The sequence below is a fragment of the Saccopteryx bilineata genome, chromosome 5 (assembly GCF_036850765.1).
Source record: "Saccopteryx bilineata isolate mSacBil1 chromosome 5, mSacBil1_pri_phased_curated, whole genome shotgun sequence".
NCBI classification, from domain to species: domain Eukaryota; kingdom Metazoa; phylum Chordata; class Mammalia; order Chiroptera; family Emballonuridae; genus Saccopteryx; species Saccopteryx bilineata.
Genome location: NC_089494.1, coordinates 293,842 through 314,556, shown reverse-complemented (window position 1 = coordinate 314,556; position 20,715 = coordinate 293,842). Strand labels below are relative to the sequence as shown.

Below are 20,715 nucleotides of genomic sequence, written 5' to 3'. Positions count from 1 at the left end.
CATTTTCCTTTTATTAAAATCTTAACCAAAATGCAAAACAATTTAAATTTCCTTCAAGAAATTTAAATTTTCATTTTTTGGCCCAAGACAGCGAAAGAAGGCTTACCCATCCCTAAATTTTCTAAACTCGAACACCGTCAAGGTTCTTCAAGGTTGTTTTCTGCCAATTGACGGGAAATGTTTGCACCTGAATGTTAAGAGCCTGGCAGGAAGTGAATGGCAAAGCTGAAGAATGCATTCTGGGAACTGTAGTTCCCTACAATCTGTCTCCCAGAGCGCTAACCACCTACTCCTCCTGGCTTTGAAAGAGATGTCTGTGGTGTTGGGAACCTGAAGCCTGTATGATTATAGTAACTAGTGTCACCCTAATAAGTGCAATTTTTAAAATGTGGATGCTCAGAGACTGCTGTCTCTTAGCAAATGTGTCAGCAGATGGCTCTGGACCCCAGGGACAGGAAATGCTCACTGGGACCTAAGGACAGACTCCTTCCCGGTACCTCCCACACTCACATCGCTCTGTGTTAGTGGTAAGTTTCCCACCACAGCACTCTGGAAACGACGCTAACTGCACAGCACAACAGGGTAGGGAGTGTCAAGGAAGATGGCCTCCCGCCCAACACTGGCTGTCCCAGGTGGAGAGGACATTACCGCGCTGGTGATCCATCTGGGTCCCACTGGCACGGCACTCCAGGGGAAGCTCTTTTTAAAGAGATAGCAAAGCCCTCACTTCATCACCCGTTAAACTGAAAGGCATCCCACACACGTGGAAAAGGCGACAGAAAACAGAGCAAACACAAAAGGAGACCGGTCAAATTATCATTATTTGCAGATGTTATAGTTGATTGGCTACCTGGTTAATCCAACAGTCTTAACTAAAAAACCGTCAGAATTAAGTGAATTTGATAAGATGGTTAGTTACCAAAATTGGTAGCAATAAGCAAATTAAAAATAACAGGGAGAGGCCTGACCAGGCGGTGGCGCAATGGATAGAGTGTTGGACTGGAATACAGAGGACCCATGTTTGAGACCCCGAGGTCACCAGCTTGAGCGTGGGATCATAGACATGACCCCATGGTTGCTGGCTTGAGCCCAAAGGTCACTGGCTTGAGCAATGGGTCCCTCACTCTGCTGTAGCCCCCCCCACCAGTCAAGGCACATATGAGAAAGCAATCAATGAAAACTAAGACACTGCAATGAAGAATCGATGCTTCTCATCTCTCTCCCTTCCTGTCTGTCTGTCACTATCTGTCCCCTTCTCTGTCTCTTTCTCTGTCACACATACACAAAAAAATTAATAAAAAGCAGGGAGAGGACTTCCAGTTTCAATGCTGACATGTAAAGAGCTTACAAGTTGTAACTCCTGTCTTTACAAGAGAAATACTGAATGAACTGAAGATTGATGACTCTTAGACCCATCAGAGCAGTGAACTCTGGAGACATGCTCACCAGAGCAGAACCTACTGGACACATGAACTAGTAGAAATCTTGATGGGAAAGTGGATGAAACACTGGAGGCCGAGTATAGACCAGCATGAGTGAGAATCTCCTGGGGACCCCAAACTTTCATGGGTTTTACTTCAGGAACCCCACCCTGGAGATCCAATGAGGAATCAGCTCCTGTCTTTGGCAGGGGAGGGGCAGAGGACATTTTGAAACCAGCCCAGAGCACTCTCCGGAACACAGGGCTGCTCTGCAGTGAAGGAGACGTGACCAGAGCTTCATCTTGCCTGCATGAGGGGCACCCCCCACTCCAGCCCTGCTAGTCTTCTTGTCTCACCCCAGGGGCAAAGAAAGGGAAGAAACACTTGCAAAGGTCACAGCCCCAGAACACAGGCCACTAAGAGGCTGAAACGTAATCATTAGGTTACAGCACACTGCCCCACACCGCTCCTCAGGGCTCTAGCACAACAGAGATTATAATGGAAGAGCCCTAAGTGCAGCGTATGGGAACGCAGAAACCCAAAGACAACAGGGGAGAAAAAATGAGGACATTAGAGGGTCTGAAGCCCTTGACACCTAAGCGACAGCTGCAGCAGAGATGAGACACTGCCAACTGATGGGCAGTTAACCTGTTACCTCAAGCGGAAGGGCCACTTACCTTTGTTTCTGTAATCTAATACATCAAGTCCCCTTTCCAAATTACAAGTCGTGATCAAAGGCAAGAAAAAGAGACGGCACAAAGCTGGAAACTGACACAGACGTGGCAGAGATTTTGGAATGATCAGATCTGGAATTTAAATACCATAACTACAATTAATATTCTAAGGGCTCTAATGGAAAGAATGGACCTCATGCAAGAACAGATAAGCAATGTAAGAGAAAAAAAGAAATACAACGATTCAAGACAGTAACAGAAATGAGGAATGCCTTTGATGGATAAGGCTGAGGAAGAGTCAGTGAATTTAAAAATCTGTCTATAGAAACCTCCCAAAATAAAATGCAAACAGAAAAAAGAATGAAACCCTCCACCCAGATATCAGAGAATTGTGGGACAATTACAAAAGCAATAGCTATACATAAGGGAGTGACAGAAGGAAGAGAAAGAGGGAAAGAAGAAATATGTGACGTAATAATGGCTGAGAATTTTTCAAAATTAATGATGGACACCAAGCCACAGATCAAGGAAGCTCAGAGAACACTGCACTTAATAAATCCCAAAAAATCTACACCCATGCATTCATAGTCAAACTGCAGAAAACCAAGGACAAAGAGAAAGAAGCTGGTGGCAGAAAAAGATTACCAATAGAGCAAAAACATAAGAATTCTGTATTCAAAACTAGAAGAAATTCACTCTTTTAAATAAAAACAAAAAGATTCATTGCCAGTAGACAGACCCTACAAGATATATTGGAAGTTCCTTAAGGAGGAGAAAAATGATCCAGGTCAGAAACACAAATCCATACAAAGAGCACAAGAGAAGGAAAAATGAAGGTAAAATAAAATCTATTCCTTTTCTTATTCTTAACTGACCTAATAAATGTTTGTTCAAATTAATAATAGTAATGGTGAGACTATCGCATGTGTGTAAGGGGCATGAATGACAGCAATTGTATAAGGGATCAGAGGGACGGATTGGGAACCCTCTGTTACAAGGGACTGTCTCTACCCACAAAGCAGGATAGTGCTATTGCCACTGGACTTAGATTAGCTATAAATGTTTAGTGCAAACCCTAGGACAACCACAAAAAGAGTTTTAAAAAGAAGTGTAATTGATATGCTAAGAAAGAGAAGAAAATAAGATCAAATAAAATGCTCAATTAAAACCGCAGAAGGCAAAAAGGACAGGAAGAAAACAGAAGGAGACAAAAAGCAGCTACGGACACAGCAGATACTAATCCCGCTGTAGCAGCAATAATCACTTTAACATGAATGGTCTAAGTTTACCAAACGACAGAGACTGTCAGAGTAGATTAAAAAAGAAAAAGACCCATCATTCTGTTGTTTGTAAGAAACCCACTCCATACAGACATAGGTTAACAAAGGTCTAAAGAAAGACACACCCTGTGAACTCAAGCTGAAAGAAAGCTGGAGAGCCTGATGAGTCTCAGATGAAGCAGATGTGAAGACAAGAGTACCTGAGGAGAGAGGGGCATGACCTAACAACAAAGGTGTCAATCCTCCAAGAAGACATGCTGATTCTCGGTGTCTATGTGCCTCACACAAGGCTTTAAAACGTGAGACAAAACTGACAGAGCTCAAGAAGCAACAGACAAATCCCCTGTTCCAGGTGGGGACAGATCCAGTGGGCAGAAAGCAGTAAGGACACAGTTAAAATCAATGGCACAATCAACTGGCCGTAATGACATCTGTAGATACTGCGGTTTACTTCATGTATCAACCTGACTGGGCGAATAGGATGCCCAGACAGCTGGTAAAACATTATTTCAGGCCGTGGCTGGACAGCTCGGTTGGTTAGAGCACTGACCTGAAGCGCAGAGGTTGCCATTTTGATCCCCAGTCAGGGAACACAGAGGAACAGATCGATGTTCCTGTCTTTCTCTCTTCCTTCCTCTCTACTAAAATCAATCAACCAAAAACAAACTAATTGTGCCTGGCCTGCGGTAGCTCAGTGGACAGAGCATCAACCTGGAACACTGAGGTCACCAGTTCGAAACCCTGGGCTTGCCTGGTCAAGGCACAGAGGACAAGCAAGAAGCAAGCAGTGAGTAACTCAAGTGAAGCTACTATACTTCCCGCTGCCCTTCCACTCTCTCTCTAAAAGCAATAAACAAAATCTTAAAAAACAACATCATTTCAGGGTGTGTCTGTGAGGGTGTTCCTAGAAGGGACTAGTGTCTGACTTGGAGAACTGCACAGAACAAAGGCCCTCCTAAAGGGGGTGGGCACTGAGGGCCTGAACAGCATGGAGGAAGGAAGACTTGACTTTGTGTGGATGTCTGTACTCCTCCTGGCTCTTGAGCCTTTAGACTCCGACCAGAATTGATCTCCACCCCCTCCAACTCTCAGGCCTGTAGATGGGGCTCCACAGATCCCAGCTGCCCTGGCTCTCCAGCTTGCCACCCACAACCACAGGAGCCAATTCCTAAGATAAACCTCTCCTCCTCACGTGTAAGTCTCCCTATGCATGCATACAAGCACGTGTCCTATTGGCTGTTTCTCTGGAGACCACTAACAGCGTCTTCTTTACACCAACAGCAGAATATCTATTCGTCTTTTTTTTTTTTACAGAGACAGAGTCAGAGAGAGGGATAGACAGGGACAGACAGGCAGGAACGGATGGAGAGAGATGAAAAGCATCAGTCATTAGTTTTTCATTGCGACACCTTAATTGTTCATTGATTGCTTTCTTATATGTGCCTTGACAGTGGGCCTTCAGCAGACCGAGTAACCCCTTGCTTGAGCCAGTGACCTTGGGTCCAAGCTGGTGAGCTTTGCTCAAACCAGATGAGCCTGTGCTCAAGTTGGCAATCTCAGGGTCTCGAACCTGGGTCCTCCGCATCCCAGTCCGACACTATCCACTGCGCACCGCCTGGTCAGGCGAATACACATTCTTCTTAAGTTCACATGGAACATTCTCCCAGACTCCAGTCTGGGCCCTCACAAATTTAGCAGAATAGAAATCACACAAAGTATGCTCTCAGACCACAATGAAATTACACAAGAAATATGTAACCATACGATAGTTAAAAATCCCCAGATATTTGGAGATTAAATATGACACTTCTAAGTAACAAGTGAATCAAGAAGGAAGTCTCAAGAGAAATAAAAACACCTGAAGTAAATGGAAATAAAAACAGGAAAATTTGTAGGACGTAGTAAGAGCAATGTTTGGAGGAAATTTATAGCACTGAATGTGTACATTAGAAAAAAAGAATATCTAAAATAAGTGCCCTGGCTGGAGAGCTCCACTGGTTAGAGCTTGGTCTCGAAGCTCAGAGGTTGCCGGTTTGATCCCCGGTCAGGGCACATACAGGAACAGATCAATGTTCCCCTCTCTCTCCCTTCCTCTCCGGCTAAAATCAAAAAAGAAACTTAAAAAAAAATCTAAAATAAGTAATCTAAGTTTTCACCTTAGGAAAGTAGAGAAGCCCTGGCCGGTTGGCTCAGGGGTAGAGTGTCGGCCTGGCGTGCAGGAGTCCTGGGTTCGATTCCCGGCCAGGGCACACAGGAGAGGCGCCCATCTGCTTCTCCACCCCCCCCCCTCTCCTTCCTCTCTGTCTCTCTCTTCCCCTCCGGCAGCCGAGGCTCCATTGGAGCAAGGTTTTCCCGGGCACTGAGGATGGCTCTGTGGCTTCTGCCTCAGGCACTAGAATGGCTCTGATTGTGGCAGAGTGACGCATCGCCCCCTGGTGGGCGTGCTGGGTGGATCCCAGTTGGGCGCATGTGGGAGTCTGTCTGACTGCCTCCCCGTTTCCAACTTCAGAAAAATACCACCACCCCCCAAAAAAAGGAAAGTAGAGAAAAAAGAATAGCTATATTGAAAGCAAACAAGAAAAAAAATTAGAGGCAAAACCAATGAAACTAAAAACAGGAAACTGGAGAAAATCAGGAAAATCAAAGGTTTTTCTTTTTTTGAAAAGATCAATAAAATTGATAAACCTATTAACTAAATTAATAGCCTAGCTAAGAAAAGAAGAAAAGACACAAACCACCAATATCATAAATAAAAGAGGTTAGCATTACTCACTCCGTGGATGCTAAAAGGTTAATAAAGGGATATGATGAACTAACTGTGTGCCATATATCTGATAACTTAGGTGAAATGAACCAGCTCCTTGAAAGACGCAGTATTGCAACTCACACAAGGAAAAATAGATAATCCGACGGGCTTGCATCTATTTGGGACATGGTGGTTATAAACAACAGAAGTTTATTTCTCATAGTCTGGAAGCCGGGAAGTTTAAGATCAGGCCACAGTATTTTGGGGTCGGGTGAGGAACCGCTTCCTGATTTACAGACGGCAGTCTTCTTTATGTCCTGACCTTGTGGAAGAGAGGCCTACATCTACTGAAGAAACTGAATCGATATATATTTCTCTACAATCTCTTCTAAGATACAGAAGCAGAGAGAACACTGCCCAACTCATCCTTATGAGGGTAGCATGACCCTAATACCCAGACCAGAGAAAGACAACACGAAAGAGGAAAACTGCACACACACAAATATGTCTCATGAACACGGATGCAAAGGTCTTTAACAAGCATTAACAAACTGAATCCAACAATATATAAAAGAAAACTACATACCATGACTGAGTGGGTTTATTTAGGTATGCAAGGCTGGGTCGGCATCTACAATCAATTAATTTAATCAATCCTATCAACAGGCTATAGGAGAAAATTCACATGAACATCTCAATAGATGCAGAAATGGTATTTAACAAAATCCGCCTGACCTATGCTGGTGCGGCGGATAAAGCATCGACCTGGAACACTGAGGTCGCCAGTTTGAAACCCTGGACTTGTCTGGTCAAGCCACATACAAGAAGTAACTGCTACAAGATGATGCTTCCTGTTCCAACCCCGCCCCTTCTCTCCCTCTCTCCTCTCTAAAAATCAATAAATAAAATTTAAGAATAAAAATTTAACAAAATTCAACATGCATTTATGACAAAAGCTCTTAATAAACTAGGAATAAAGGGCAACTTCCTCAACTTGATAAAGAACATTTATTGTATCTATTTTAAAACTCTATGGATAACATCATATGTAATGGTGAGAAACTCAAAGCTTTCCTACTAAGATCAAGAACAAGACAAAGAAAGATGCCCCTCAGTATTCATATCTGACAGTGTCCTGGGAGTCCTCGTTAATGCAATTAAAAAAGGAAATAAAAAGTTTATAGATTGAGACTGGAAAAAAAAACCCTGTCTTTTATACCTGAAACTAATATATATTGTATGTCACCTGTAATTGAAAAATAAAAACAAGCCCTGGCTGGTTGGCTCAGTGGTAGTGTCGGCTGGGCATGTGAGTTTGATTCCTGGTCAGGGCACACAGGAAAAGGGACCATATGCTTCTCCACCCTTCTCCCTCCCCCTCCCCCTCCCCCTTCTCTTTTCTTTCTTCTTTTTTTTATTTTTTTTTGCATTAAAAAAAAATTTTTTTTTTTCTGAAGCTGGAAATAGGGAGGCAGACAGACTCCTGCATGCACCCGACCGGGATCCACCCGGCACGCCCACCAGGGGGCGATGCTCTGCCCCTCTGGGGCGTAGCTCTGTTGTGTCCAGAGCCATTCTAGTGCCTGAGGCAGAGGCCATAGAGCCATCCTCAGTATCCGGGCCAACTTTGCTCCAATGGAGCCGGGAAGGGAAGAGAGAGGCAGAGAGGAAGGAGAGGGGGAGGGGTGGAGAAGCAGATGGGCGCTTCTCCTGTGTGCCCTGGCTGGGAATCGAACCCGGGACTTCCGCACACCAGGCCAACGCTCTACCACTGAGCCAACCGGCCAGGGCCTTTTTATTTTTTTAAAAGATTTTATTTATCCATTTTTATTGGAGGGGGGGGAGAGATAGAACAGGGGGAGGAGCAGGAAGCATCAACTCCCATATGTGCCTTGACCAGGCAAGCCCAGGGTTTTGAACCGGCAACCTCAGCATTCCAGGTCGACACTTTATCCACTGCGCCACCACAGGTCAGGCCCCCTTCTCTTTTCTTTTCTCTCTCTCCCCCTGTCCTGCAGCCCTGGCTTGATTGGAGGGAGTTGGGCCCAGGCTCTGAGGATGGCTTCATGGCTTCTGCCTCAGGCACTAAAGAAGAGCTCAGTTGCTGAGCAGTGAAGTAACGCCAAGATGGGCAAAGCCCCACCCCACAGACGGCATGACGGGTAGATCCTCGCCAGGGCACTAGCAGGAGTATGTCTCTGCCTCCCTACCTCTCACTAAATAATAAAAAATAATAATAATAAAAGTAAAAACAAAAACCTGTCTTTGCAGATGACATGACTGTCTATGCAGAAAATCCACAAAAAAAACCCCTCCTAGAATTAGGAAGTAATTATAGCAAGGTTGCAGGATACAAGGTCAACATACAAAAGTCAATTGGAATTTGAAATATAAAACACAATAACATTTATATTTTCACCAAAAAAGAAGTATCTGGGAGTTAATCTAACAAAATGTGTATAATATTTACAAAAGGAAAACTACAAAACTCTGATAAAAGATATGAGAGATCTAAATAAACGGAGAGATACTCCATGTTCATTGAAAAGAACTGTCAATATTGTCAACATTTCAATTTCCCAAAATTGGTCTATAGATTCAACAGATCCCAATCAGAATCCCAACAAGTTATTTTGAGGATAGGGACAAACTGACATTCAAGTTTATATGGCGGCGAAAAGTCCCAGAACAGCCAGCACTCGTGCTGACGGAAAACAACAATGGAGAGAGAGCTCACAGTACACTTTCTCAAGACTTCTCACCCTCCACAAGAATCCACACAGGGCGGTACTGGCCAAAAAGAACTCACGTAGAACAACAGAACACAACAGAGTTCAGAAACAGACCCACACAAATGCAGGCAACTGATCTCTGACAAAGGACCAAAGGCAACACAATGGAGAAAGAACAGCAACACACACACACACACACACACACACACACACACGGAACCAGGACACAAACCTTAGGCCTGCCCTCCAAATCAACTCAAAACAGATTACAGACATAAATGTAGAACACAGAAGTATAAAACTCCTTTAAGAAATGTAGAGAGCCCTGGCTGGTTGGCTCAGTGGTAGAGCGTTGGCCTGGCATGCAAGGGGTCCTGGCCAGGGCACACAGGAGAAGCGCCCATCTGCTTCTCCACCCCTCCCCCTCTCCTTCCTCTCTGTCTCTCTCTTCCCCTCCTGCAGCCAAGGCTCCATTGGAGCAAAGATGGCCCGGGCGCTGGGGATGGCTCCTTGGCCTCTGCCCCAGCTGGATTGGCTCTGGTCGCGACAGAGCAGCCCCCTGGTGGGCGTGCCGGGTGGATCCCGGTCGGGCGCATGCGGGAGTCTGTCTGACTGTCTCTCCCCGTTTCCAGCTTCGGAAAAATACAAAAAAAAAAGAAAAAATCTAAAAGAAATGTAGAGAAAAATCTACATGACCTTGGATTTAGCAATGAGTTTTTAGATTCAACACCAAAAGCACCATCCATGCAAGAAAAAAACTGGTAAGTTGGACTTCATTAAAATTAAGAAAGTCTGTTCTAGAAAAGACTTTGAGAGACTAGAAAGAGAAGCCACGAGGGGTGGATGTAAGAAGAAGGGGGCATGGGGGTAATGGGGATGGAAGAGACTTCGCCTGGGGCATGGGGGTACGAGGCAATGTCGAGGGTGGTGTTATATTGAATGGGACACCTGAAACCATATCAACACAATAAATTAAAAATTAAAAGAAATAAAACAACAAAAAAAGACAAGCCACATGAGCTCTTTAGTGCCTGAGGCAGAAGCCTTGAAACCATCTCAGAGCCTGGGCCCAACTCCCTCCGATGGAGCCATGGCTGCAGGACGGGGAGAGAGAGAAAAGAAAAGAGAAGTGAGAGGGGGAGGGGTGGAAAAGCACATGGTCCCTTTTCCTGCTTGACAGACTAAGAAAAAAGGAGAGAATGGCCCTGGCCAGTTGGATCAGTGGTAGAGCATCGGCCTGGCATGTGGAAGTCTCAGGTTCGATTCCCATCCAGGGCACACAGGAGAAGCGCCCATCTGCTTCTCCACCCCTCCCCCTCTCCTTCCTCTCTGTCTCTCTCTTCCCCTCCCACAGCCAAGACTCCATTGGAGCAAAGTTGGCCTGGGCACTGAGGATGGCTCCACGGCCTCCACCTGAGGCGCTAGAATGGCTCTGGTTATAACAGAGCAACACCCCAGATGGGTGGGCATACCGGGTGGACCCTGATTGGGAGCATGCAGGAGTCTGTCTCTCTGCCTCCCCGCTTCTCACTCCAGAAAAAAATACAAAATAAAAGAAAAAAAATGAAAAAAGGAGAGGAAACTCAAATTATTAAACACAAATAACAGTGGGGATATGGCTGATTCTACAAAAATAAAAAGCATGTATTATAAGTGAGTATTATGAACAATTGTGTGCCAAAAATGGGATAACCAAGATGAAATAGACAAATTCCTAGAAACACAAAACCTTTAAGACTAAATCAGAAAGAAATAGAAAACTGAAGCAGTAGTCATCAACCTGGTCCCTACTGCCCACAAGTGGGTGTTCCAGCTTTCATGGTGGGCGGTAGTGGAGCAACCAAAGTATAAATAAAAAGATAGATTTAACTATAATAAGTTGTTTTATAAAGATTTATTCTGCCAAACTTAGCAAAAATCCGACAAAGTATTTGGTAAATAATTATTATTATATGCTTTAACTTGCTGTAACTCGGCTTTATAAATTTTAGAAAGTAGTTACTTCCCTACTTTATAAATCACCATTACTGTGGAACTGGTGGGCGGTTAGAAAATTTTACTACTAACAGAGATACAAAAGTGGGCAGTAGGTATAAAAAGGTTGGCTACCCCTGGAATAGACCTATAACTAGTAACGAGACTGAATCAGTAATGAAAAAAAGTCTCCCAACAAAGAGAAGTCCTGAGAGTGTCGCTGATGGCTGTACCAAACATTTCAAGAAGAACTAATACCAATCCTTCTTAGACCTTTCTAAAAAGTAGCAGGAGGAAGCACCTCCTATCTCATTCTGAGGCCAGCAAAGACACTACAAGAAAAAAGCTCCACACCAATATCCCCCATGAACACCGATGCAAAAATACTGAACAAAATACTAGCAGACTGAACTCAGCAGCATATTAAAGGGATTATACACCACGACCAAGTGGGATTTATTCCTGGAATGCAAGGAATCTGTTCAACATACAAATATGGATCAATGTAATGTGCCACATCAACAAAAGGGGAAATTACATGGTCAAGTCAAGTGATGCAGAAACAGCATTTGACAAAATTCAACGCCTCTGTGATACACTCAACAAAATAGGAACAGAAGGAAAAAAACCTCAGCATAACAAAACCCACTGGAAGTTCTAACCAGAGCCATTAAACAGGATAAAGAAATAAGACAACCACAGGCCCTGGCCGGTTGGCTCAGTGGTAGAGCGTCAGCCTGGCATGCAGAGGTCCCGGGTTCGATTCCCAGCCAGGGCACACAGGAGAAGCGCCCATCTGCTTCTCCACCCCTCCCCCTCTCCTTCCTCTCTGTCTCTCTCTTCCCCTCCCGCAGCCAAGGCTCCATTGGAGCAAAGATGGCCCGGGCGCTGGGGATGGCTCCTTGGCCTCTGCCCCAGGTGCTAGAGTGGCTCTGGTCGCAGCAGAGCGACGCCCGGAGGGGCAGAGCATCGCCCCCTGGTGGGCAGAGCGTTGCCCCCTGGTGGGCGTGCGGGGTGGATCCAGTCGGGCGCATGCGGGAGTGTCTGACTATCTCTTCCCGTTTTTAGCTTCAGAAAAATACAAAAAAAAAAGAAAAAGAAAAGAAATAAGACAACCACATTAGAAAGAAGTAAAATTGTCTGTCTGCGTATGATCTGATCTCATATGTTGAAAATCCTAGAGAGTCAATAAAAGTTTTGTTAGCTCTAATAAACTCAGCAAAAATAGCAGATACAAAGTAAACATACAAAAATCAACTGCATTTCTGTACATAACCTGAAAAAGAGATTACAAAAACAATTCCATTTCTAATAGCATCAAAAAAGCATGATTAGTTAGAATTAACCAAGACAGTGAAAGCTTGTACAATGAAAATTATAAAACATTTCAGGAAGAAATCAAAGACAGAATAGAAAGTTCACAAATAAAGCCTCGCACATATAGTCAAATGATTTTTGACAAGGGTTCCAAGACCATTTAATGAATAAAAGACAGTCTTTTCAACAGATGGTGCTGAGAAAACAGGAAATTCACAGGCAAAATAATGAAGTGGGGCCCTCACCTAACACCATATACAGATACTAAGTCGAAATGGATCAAAAACCTGAACGTAAAACTAAAGTCATAGAACACAGGACAAAAGCTTCATGACATTGGACTTGGCGATGATTTCTTGGATATACCAAAGAAAAAAGAAAAAAGACAATTTAGACTCCATGTAAATTTAAAAAAGTATTTACAGGCCTGACCTGTGGTGGCACAGTAGATAAAGCATCGACCTGGAAATGCTGAGGTTGCCGGTTCGAAACCCTGGGCTTGCCTGGTCAAGGCACATATGGGAGTTGATGCTTCCAGCTCCTCCCCCCCTTCTCTCTCTCTGTCTCTCCTCTCTCTCTCTCTCTGTCTCTCCCTCTCCTCTCTAAAATGAATAAATTAAAAAAAAAAAAAGTATTTACAGCAAAAGGCATTGTCCATAGAATAAAAAGGCTACAGAATGGGAGAAAATATTAGCAAATCTTCAGGTAAGAGACTGATATCCAGAAGATATAGAGAACTCCCAAACTCAACCACAAAAAACAATCTGATTCAAAAATGGGCAAAGGCGCCTGACCAGGCGGTGGCGCAGTGGATAGAGCGTCAGACTGGGATGCAGAGGACCCAGGTTAGAGACCCCGAGGTCACCAGTTTGAGAGTGAGCTCATCTGGTTTGAGCAAAGCTCACCAGCTTGGGCCCACGGTCAAGGCACATATGAGAGAGCAATCAATGAACAACTAAGGTGTCGCAACGAAAAACTGATGATTGATGCTTCTCATCTCTCTCCATTCCTGTCTGTCTGTCCCTATCTATCCCTCTCTCTGTCTCTGTAAAACAAAAACAAAAACAAACAAAAAAAAAGGGCAAAGGCCCTGAAACAGACATTACCCCAAAGAAGGTCCACAAATGGCCAAGAAGCCCATTGGAAAGATGCTCAACAGCAACTAGTCATTAGGGAAATGAAAATCAAAATTAAAGTGAGATACCACCACACATTCATAGGATGGCTTATAAAAAACACCAGAAAGCAAGTGTTCACAAGGACGCAGAGGAATCTGAACCCATGCACTTAGTGATGGGAATGGAAAATGGCATAGCCACTGTAGAAAACAGGATAGAGGTTCCTGAAAAAATTAAAAACAGAATTCCTGCCTGACCTGTGGTGGCGCAGTGGATAAAGCATTGACCTGGAATGCTGAGGTCAGTGGTTCGAAACCCTGGGCTTGCCTGGTCGAAATGCATAAGAGAAGCAACTATGAGTTGATGCTTTCCACTCCTACCCACCCCCACCCCCTTTCTTTCTCTCTTTGTCCTCTCTCTAAATCAATAAATAAAATCTAAAAGAAAACACAATTCCCATATGACCCAGCAGTTCCACTTCTGAGTATCTACACCCAGAAGAACAAAGCAGGGCCTCAATGAGATGTCTGCCACCCGTGTTCACAGCGGCATCACTCACAGTAGCTAAAACAGGAAGCAACCCCAGTGTCCACAGACGGATGAAGGGCCAAACACAATGTGGTCCATCCACACAAGGGATAGTACTCAGCCCTAAAAAGGAAGGAAATTCTGACACCTGATACAACATGGATGAACCTTGGTGATATTATGCTGAGTACAACAAACCAGTCATAAAACGACAAGCGCCGCATGACTCCATTTACACAAGGGACTTAGGGTCATCAAAATCAGACACAGAAAGTAGATGGTGGTTGCCAGGGGCAGGGGCAGGGGCAGGGGAGGGGAGAAGGGCGAGTTACAGTGTAACAGACAGAGCTTCAGACATACCAGAGCTATGGGGAGGATGGATGGCTGCACAACAATGTGCATGTATTAAAAACCACGGAAGTGGACACTTGAAAATAGTTACATGATATATTTGTTATATGTATTTTAACTCAGTATAAGAAAGAAAAAAAATGAAATGAGCTATCACACCACAAAAAGACACAGAAACCATACCTACATATTGGTAAGTAAAAGAAGTCAACCTGAAAAAGCGACACACTCCAGTCCAGTGGTTTTCAACCACCGTCCACAGGTTGGTTAAGTCTTTTGTGAACTGGCACCAGTCCAGACCAGCGGCCGAAAACACTGCTCTCGTCCGTGGTACCCATACATTCAATTACATGACATTTGAGAAAAGGCACTGCTATAGAAATAGGAATGAATGGGTGGGGCACAGGCATTTTTGGGAACTCCAACCATTCTGTATAACCCTTACTGGAACGCTGGATACATGAGACTATGCACACACTTGTCAAAATCCAACTACAAGACAGTGACGCTTCATGTAAACTATGGACTCAGGGAATAACAATGTATTCATATCAGTTCACCACTTGAAATGAATGAATCCCACCAACACAGGTGGTAAGGCAAGATGTGAATAATAGAAGAAACTAGGTGGGTGGGAGGAGAAATTCTCTGCATTGTTTGCTGAATTTTTCTGGAAATAAAATAAAATTTTCCCAAGAAAACAATATCTCAATTAAAAAGTAATCAATGGCCTGCCAGACCAGGTGGTAGCACAGTGGATAGAACATCGGCCTGGGATGCCAAGGACCCAGGATAGAAATCCCAAGGTCACCAGCTTGAGCACAGGATCATCCACCTTGAGTACAGGGTTGCTGGTTTAAGCATGGCACCATAGACATGACCCTATGGTCTCTGGCTTGAGCCCAAAGTCCCTGGCTTGAGCAAAGGGTCACTGGCTCAGCTGGAGCTTCTTGGTCAAGGCACATAGACAAACAATCACTGAATACCTAGGGTGACGCAACTACAAGTTGATGCTTCTCATCTCTCTCCTTTCCTGTTTATCTGTCGCTTGCTAAAAAAAAATGTAATCAATGGAAAGTAGAGGTCCTGGCTAGGTAGCTCAGTTGGTCACAGTGTCGTCCCAAAATGCCAAGGTGGCAGGTTCAATCCCTGGTCAGGGTATATACAAGAATCAACCAAAGAATGCATAAATAAGTGGAACAACAAATTGATGTCACTCTCCAAAATCAATAAATAAGAATTTTTAAAAATTCCTTCTTTAGTTATTGTTGGTTTTGTCCCCCGATAGAGGATTGGATAAAGAAGATGTGGTACATATATACAATGGAATGCTACTCAGCCATAAGAAATAATGACATATTGCCATTTATGACAACATGGATGGTACTTGAGAACATTAGTCTAAGTGAAATAAGTAATTCAGAAAAAGCTAAGAACTATATGATTTCACACACAGGTGAGATATAAAACAGAGACTCATGGACACAGATAAAAGTGAAGTGGTGACCAGGAGAAGGAGAGTGCAGGAGGAGAGTAAAGAGGGACAAATATATGCTGACAGAAAGTAATTTGACTTTGGGTGATGGGTACACAACATAATCAACAGTTCAATGCTATAGAAATATTTACCAGAAACCAATGTACTCTTATTGATCAATGTCACCCCATTAAATTTAATTTCTAAATAAATTAAAAATAATGAAAATAAATTCTTTCTAAAAAAAATTCTTAAAAAAAAATTACAAGCGAATTAGGTTCCTCCCCCAATCTATCCACTTGAAAAAACTGTCAACACCCTTCTAAATAAATAACTTGGGTTAAAGAGGACAGCAAGACTGGCATTAGAAACGGTTCAGAAGTGAGCAAGCAGGGCAGCATGAGGCAGGTCCACCCTGAGGGGCTGACGGGACTGAAGCCTCAAACGCAGGTATCAGAAGTATCGATACAAGCGTACAAGAATAAACTAAGCTCCTCCATCCAGAAGCAAGAACCGCCACGAAATGAAGCTGAAGACAAAATGAAACTGAAGAAAGTAGGAAGAAATGAGGATTAATGAGGCAGAAACAACACAGATTGGATCAATGGCGTGCAAGGCTGGCAGTTTGGAAAAACCTGTAACAGTGACAAACTTTGAACAGCTGACCAAGAGGAACAGAAAATGATAAAAAAGTAACATCAAGAAACTACAAAATACAGCTTTGCAGAGACAGGAGAATACAGTGTGTCACTCTGACCAGGACATCAGTCGTCCTCCGCTGGAGCTGCTCCTCCCCCAGGATGCATTTGGAAACATGCAGGAAATTTTGGGTTTTGCTTTGGTCGTGCTAGTGGCTTTGGTCTTGGGGGCCCAGATGTTAATGAACAGCCTGTCACACAATAGCCTTTTCCCTCCTGAAGTGTGAACTACATCTCCAAAGAAGAATGTGGTAGGAAAACATTTTTCATGTATCTATTACAGGCAAAAGTTCCATCCTCAATATGTAATATCTAGAAATGAATTATTTTACATACTAAACAGTAAAACAGGAGTGAAAGCAAAAACATAGCCAATAAACATATAAAAAATATACCCAACCTATCTGTAGATGTACAAAAAATATATAGGCTACAGAAAACAATTTAAAACATCACACACCAAATTTTAACAGCAACAGAGAATAAAAGTTTAGGAGGCAGAGAGAAGGGAGTTTCTATCACTTCTTAGCCTGTATATTACTATAGCGATTTTAATTTTTTGTTTTTTAATTTTATTGACTTTAGAGAGAGGAAAGGAGAGAGCAAGAGAAAGACAAGAACATCAATCTGCTCCTGTATGTACCTTGAGTGGGGATCGAACCAGCAACCTCTGTGCTTCAGGATGATGCTCTGACCAACCAAGCTATCCCGGCCGGGGCTATTTTTGTAGCATTTAGATTTTTATGGAAAAGAATGTCTTCTACTTAAGGAGAGGTTTAAAATTGTACTGTTATTAATGTTCAAAATTACTTAACTTCAAAGATAACCATAAAACACGAATGGAAAGACCCTCCCAAAGACTGTTTCCTATCATTTTCCTAATCGTTTTCTACACCTACCTGACCCTAACCCCTATGGAATTTGTTTGTGTGAGGTAGGCTGTAGAGGTGACTTTACCCGGTCCAAGCGGAAAACCAGTGTCAGGGCCCCATTCACTGAGTAGCTGACCCCACAGCTAGAGGCCCCTCAGCTGCCGGGGGTAAGCTCTCTGACTGGACCTCATCCACAGCTCCTATCCAAGCCTCAGCAGAGGAGACCCCTAATGAACAGGCAGTGGGAGCCTGAGGCGGGTACTGACCGCGGCCGGGGGCCGGCAGGCTGCTCAGGCGTGGGGCGCTCCCTCTCTGCAGCTCGTCCAGCTTCTCCTGCAGCTTGCGCACCTGGCTGTCGGAGCGACTGACACGCTGACGCAGGCTCCTGAGCTCTCCGTTCTTCTTCTCCACCTGCTCCCGCAGGCAGCACACCCGGCTGCGGTTCTGCCTCGCAGAGAAGCAGTAGGAGTGCAGGGAGTCGATGAGCTTGCAGGCTCCCGATGCCGACAGAATGACCTCATTGATGGACATGGGGCTGGCGTCACTGTGCTCGCTCTGCACAGCCTCCGCTGCCGGCTTCGGGGTGACGTCTGTTGGGGGGGCAGAGGGACTCTGGGAGGGTTTCTGCGGTGTTGCTGTCAGAGATGAACTTGGGGGGCTCTGGGCCAGGCCCTTCTCAGGCCCCGGGCTGGTCCCGCTGCAGCCGGGCTCTGTGTCTTTCTTCGGCCTCTTCCGGTCCACAGGCTCCCGAGGGACAGACGGCCTCTCTCGGGTGTGCCTGGAGGAGAAACTGTAAGAATGAAGTGAACCAATGAATTTGCAGGCCCCAGATCCTGGGGGGGTAAAGTCATCCATTGAAATGCCACTCTTATCCACCAGGCCCTCCTCGGGGGCGGTGCTGCTCTCGTCGCCAGCATCGCATGCAGGCCCGTTTGCTTCTGCTCCGCTGCCTGACCCTATTGAGGCCAAAGTGCCACCCGGAGGTCCCTGTGTACCCTGCTGCTGCGCCCGCTCCTGACTGGCGGCTTCAACCTGTAGGGCGGCCCGCTTCAACGTGCGAGACTCTGGCTTGGCCATGAGGGTTTCACTCGAGGACGATGGTGAGCCTGCAGCTCCTTTCCCGTCGGCTTCGGCTGCACGTCCCCTCAGGCCCCCTGAAGCCTTTCTGGTGTCCTTTCTCCTGCTGCGGCCATGGCCTCCAGACCCCCTCTTCTTCTCAGCCAGGTGGAAGATGGAGGGCACGGCTGTGGGCTTGAGCAGGCGGTGCTGATCCTCCAGCCTTTTGGAGAAGCTGTCTTTGGTGAAATGTTCACTACAGAGGAAAGAATACTTAGTGGGGGTCCAGTTGTCCCTCTGAACAGCTTTTAACCACTGGATCAGACGCTTTGAGTCTTTTAGGGGGAACCTGCGGGGCATATGACAAAGGGATTAGAAAGAAATAATTACATGTCTCCCCTAGAATGATCAACTATAAAAGCAAATCAAGTATTTTTGCAAACACCCAAACCCATATTGATTTTACCTGGCTAAAAATTTGGTAAACGTTTAAGAAACACATTCTACTTGTAAGTCACTCCTGGAATGGTAAAATGGAAGAACCATGGTTTACACTGAAGGAGCTTACAGTTGCAGGGCAGACAGGAACAAAGGTAGGTGACTCCTCCTAGGATGCTTGGAGAAGCACAGGATGGCATCCAGACAACAGGAAAAGCTCCAGGAAGCCCTGGAAATAGTTCCCAGAAGGTCATGGCTGAGCAACCGTCCTCGTGTGCCTGGATGAAGGACTTTGGGTGCTGAAAGTGGGATAGTTGGTCGCCCCACTTTAGAAGCCCGACAGGCGTCAGCCATCAGAGAGGGGAGCCAGAGGCCAGCGAGTATCCCGGAAGCCCCGGCTGAGACTCAAGCAGTGGAGTATGGGAGACCAGCTCTCAGTGGAGGTCAGTCTCAACCGTGTAGTTTTGTGTTTCTACTACACTCCCTGTCCCCAAAGGCCACTAAATAAGACACTTAATCATTTCTTTTCATTAAGGCAAATCTACACTTAGAAAACTCTCACCAAACCATGACCACTGTGGACTAGGATGGCCTGGGATCTCACTACTCAGCAAGTTGTCCTCAAATGACCTTCTAAATTTCTGAAGACCCCCAATTCCCACCTCGTTTACACCCACACCACATTAGACCATTATGAGTGACACTAAGAGCAGCCTTCTCTGCAGGGCTTTGCCTCATTTTCGAAACAGTAAAAAAACTTTGGGGACCAGAGGCTCCGAAGGAAACTGCGAGGAAAGCACGGCCGCGGCTCTGAAATAGCCCATTCCTTCTGACGGATTGAACCAACGTAAGACTTAGTGCACCACGGCAGACTCCAGTAACATTAAAAGTAGTGTCACTGGGGGGTTTAAAAATTAAACACCAATGCCCCGCAACACACATCGAGCATCCCTTCAGTTCACCGGGGCCTCCTGCGCCTCCGTGAGCTCGCGGCCTGCCGACGGGGCGGGCAGCAGGCGAGCCCCTCGCCCCGCGGGGGCCCTCGGCCCGGCCGGGAGCCCTTGGCAGCCTCCGAGGGGAAGCTGGCCAGGAAGTGCCGCCTCTTCGGGGCAGGAGGCTGTCGGGCCCCTCCAGGGACTCACCTCCCCGCGAGGACACAGCTACCCTTTCGGTCCCCGAGACTGGGGACCCTTCCAGCCAGAGCGCCCGGGGCGCGCGTTAATAATCGACGAGGCGCAGAACGCCTCTGCTCCGCGCGGCCCCGATGGCAGAGATCAGGACAGCCTCTCCCGCGACCGAAACAGAAGGCAAGACCCGGCCAGTGCGGAGGACCACTGACCCAAGGCACCGGCTTCCAGAACACACCGCTTCTGGAAGCCGGCAGCGCCAACCCGAATCAATGGAGCGCAGCAGCCGCGGGGTGGGGGCGAGGGCGCCGAGGCCGCGGGTGGGCGCCGGGGGCCTGGGGACGGCCTCCACGCGGACACAGGGTGCGCGGGGAACGGGCGCCCTGGCCGCGGGGTGGTCCCCGGCCGGCGCTGGTGGCCGTGCGGTGGCCGCGCGGGGTGGACGCCGCTGGCCGAGGCGCCCGGCCCAGAGACAGCGGCCCCGGCCAAGGTCACACAGCGCCCGGCGCTGACTCACCAGCAGGACCGGCCCCAAGGCCCGGCGCGGAAAGTGCACCTCGGACCGGGCCGCGCGGCCTCAGTTTCCCCGGCGCCGGGCCGGACCGGACCGGGCGGGGGCGTGGCCGGGCCGAGCGGGCGGCGGGCCGGGTCGGGTTTACCTGTGGAAGGAGACGGCGCGCTTCTCCCCTTTGCCCTGCCGGTTGGAGCAGTTCGCGGCCGCGCAGCAGATCACCATTTCGGGCCTCGGGCCGCCGCGCTGCCGCCAGGCTCTGGCCCTCGCTTCGTCGCGCCGAGCCCGGAGCGGGACCGCCCCGAGGGGAGGTGCGCGGCAACACGGCTGCGGGACGTGGGAGCCGGCCCCCGCGGCGCCGTACAGCAAGATGGCGGCGCCCGCCTCCCTGCCGC

General features: G+C 46.5%; 1 protein-coding gene across 4 annotated transcripts in view; it reads right to left on the bottom strand.

The window, feature by feature from the left end:
• THAP4 (THAP domain containing 4) overlaps positions 1-20,696 on the bottom strand; it is a 40,632-nt gene extending 19,936 nt beyond the window's left edge. Inside the window, exons 1-3 of one of the 4 annotated variants that reach the window (XM_066233697.1) lie at positions 20,469-20,696; positions 18,813-18,911; positions 17,455-18,593 (exon numbers count right to left, since the gene is read on the bottom strand). In XM_066233697.1, coding sequence (XP_066089794.1) covers positions 17,455-18,593; positions 18,813-18,911; positions 20,469-20,545 — 1,315 coding nt within the window. In that variant the 5' untranslated portion in view covers positions 20,546-20,696. Of the gene's footprint in view, positions 1-106; positions 203-17,454; positions 18,594-18,812; positions 18,912-19,824; positions 19,925-20,468 lie in introns of those variants that run through there. The other 3 variants (XM_066233698.1, XM_066233699.1, XM_066233700.1) reach the window with 3 other exon arrangements.
• Between the last annotated feature and the right edge of the window lie 19 nt (positions 20,697-20,715).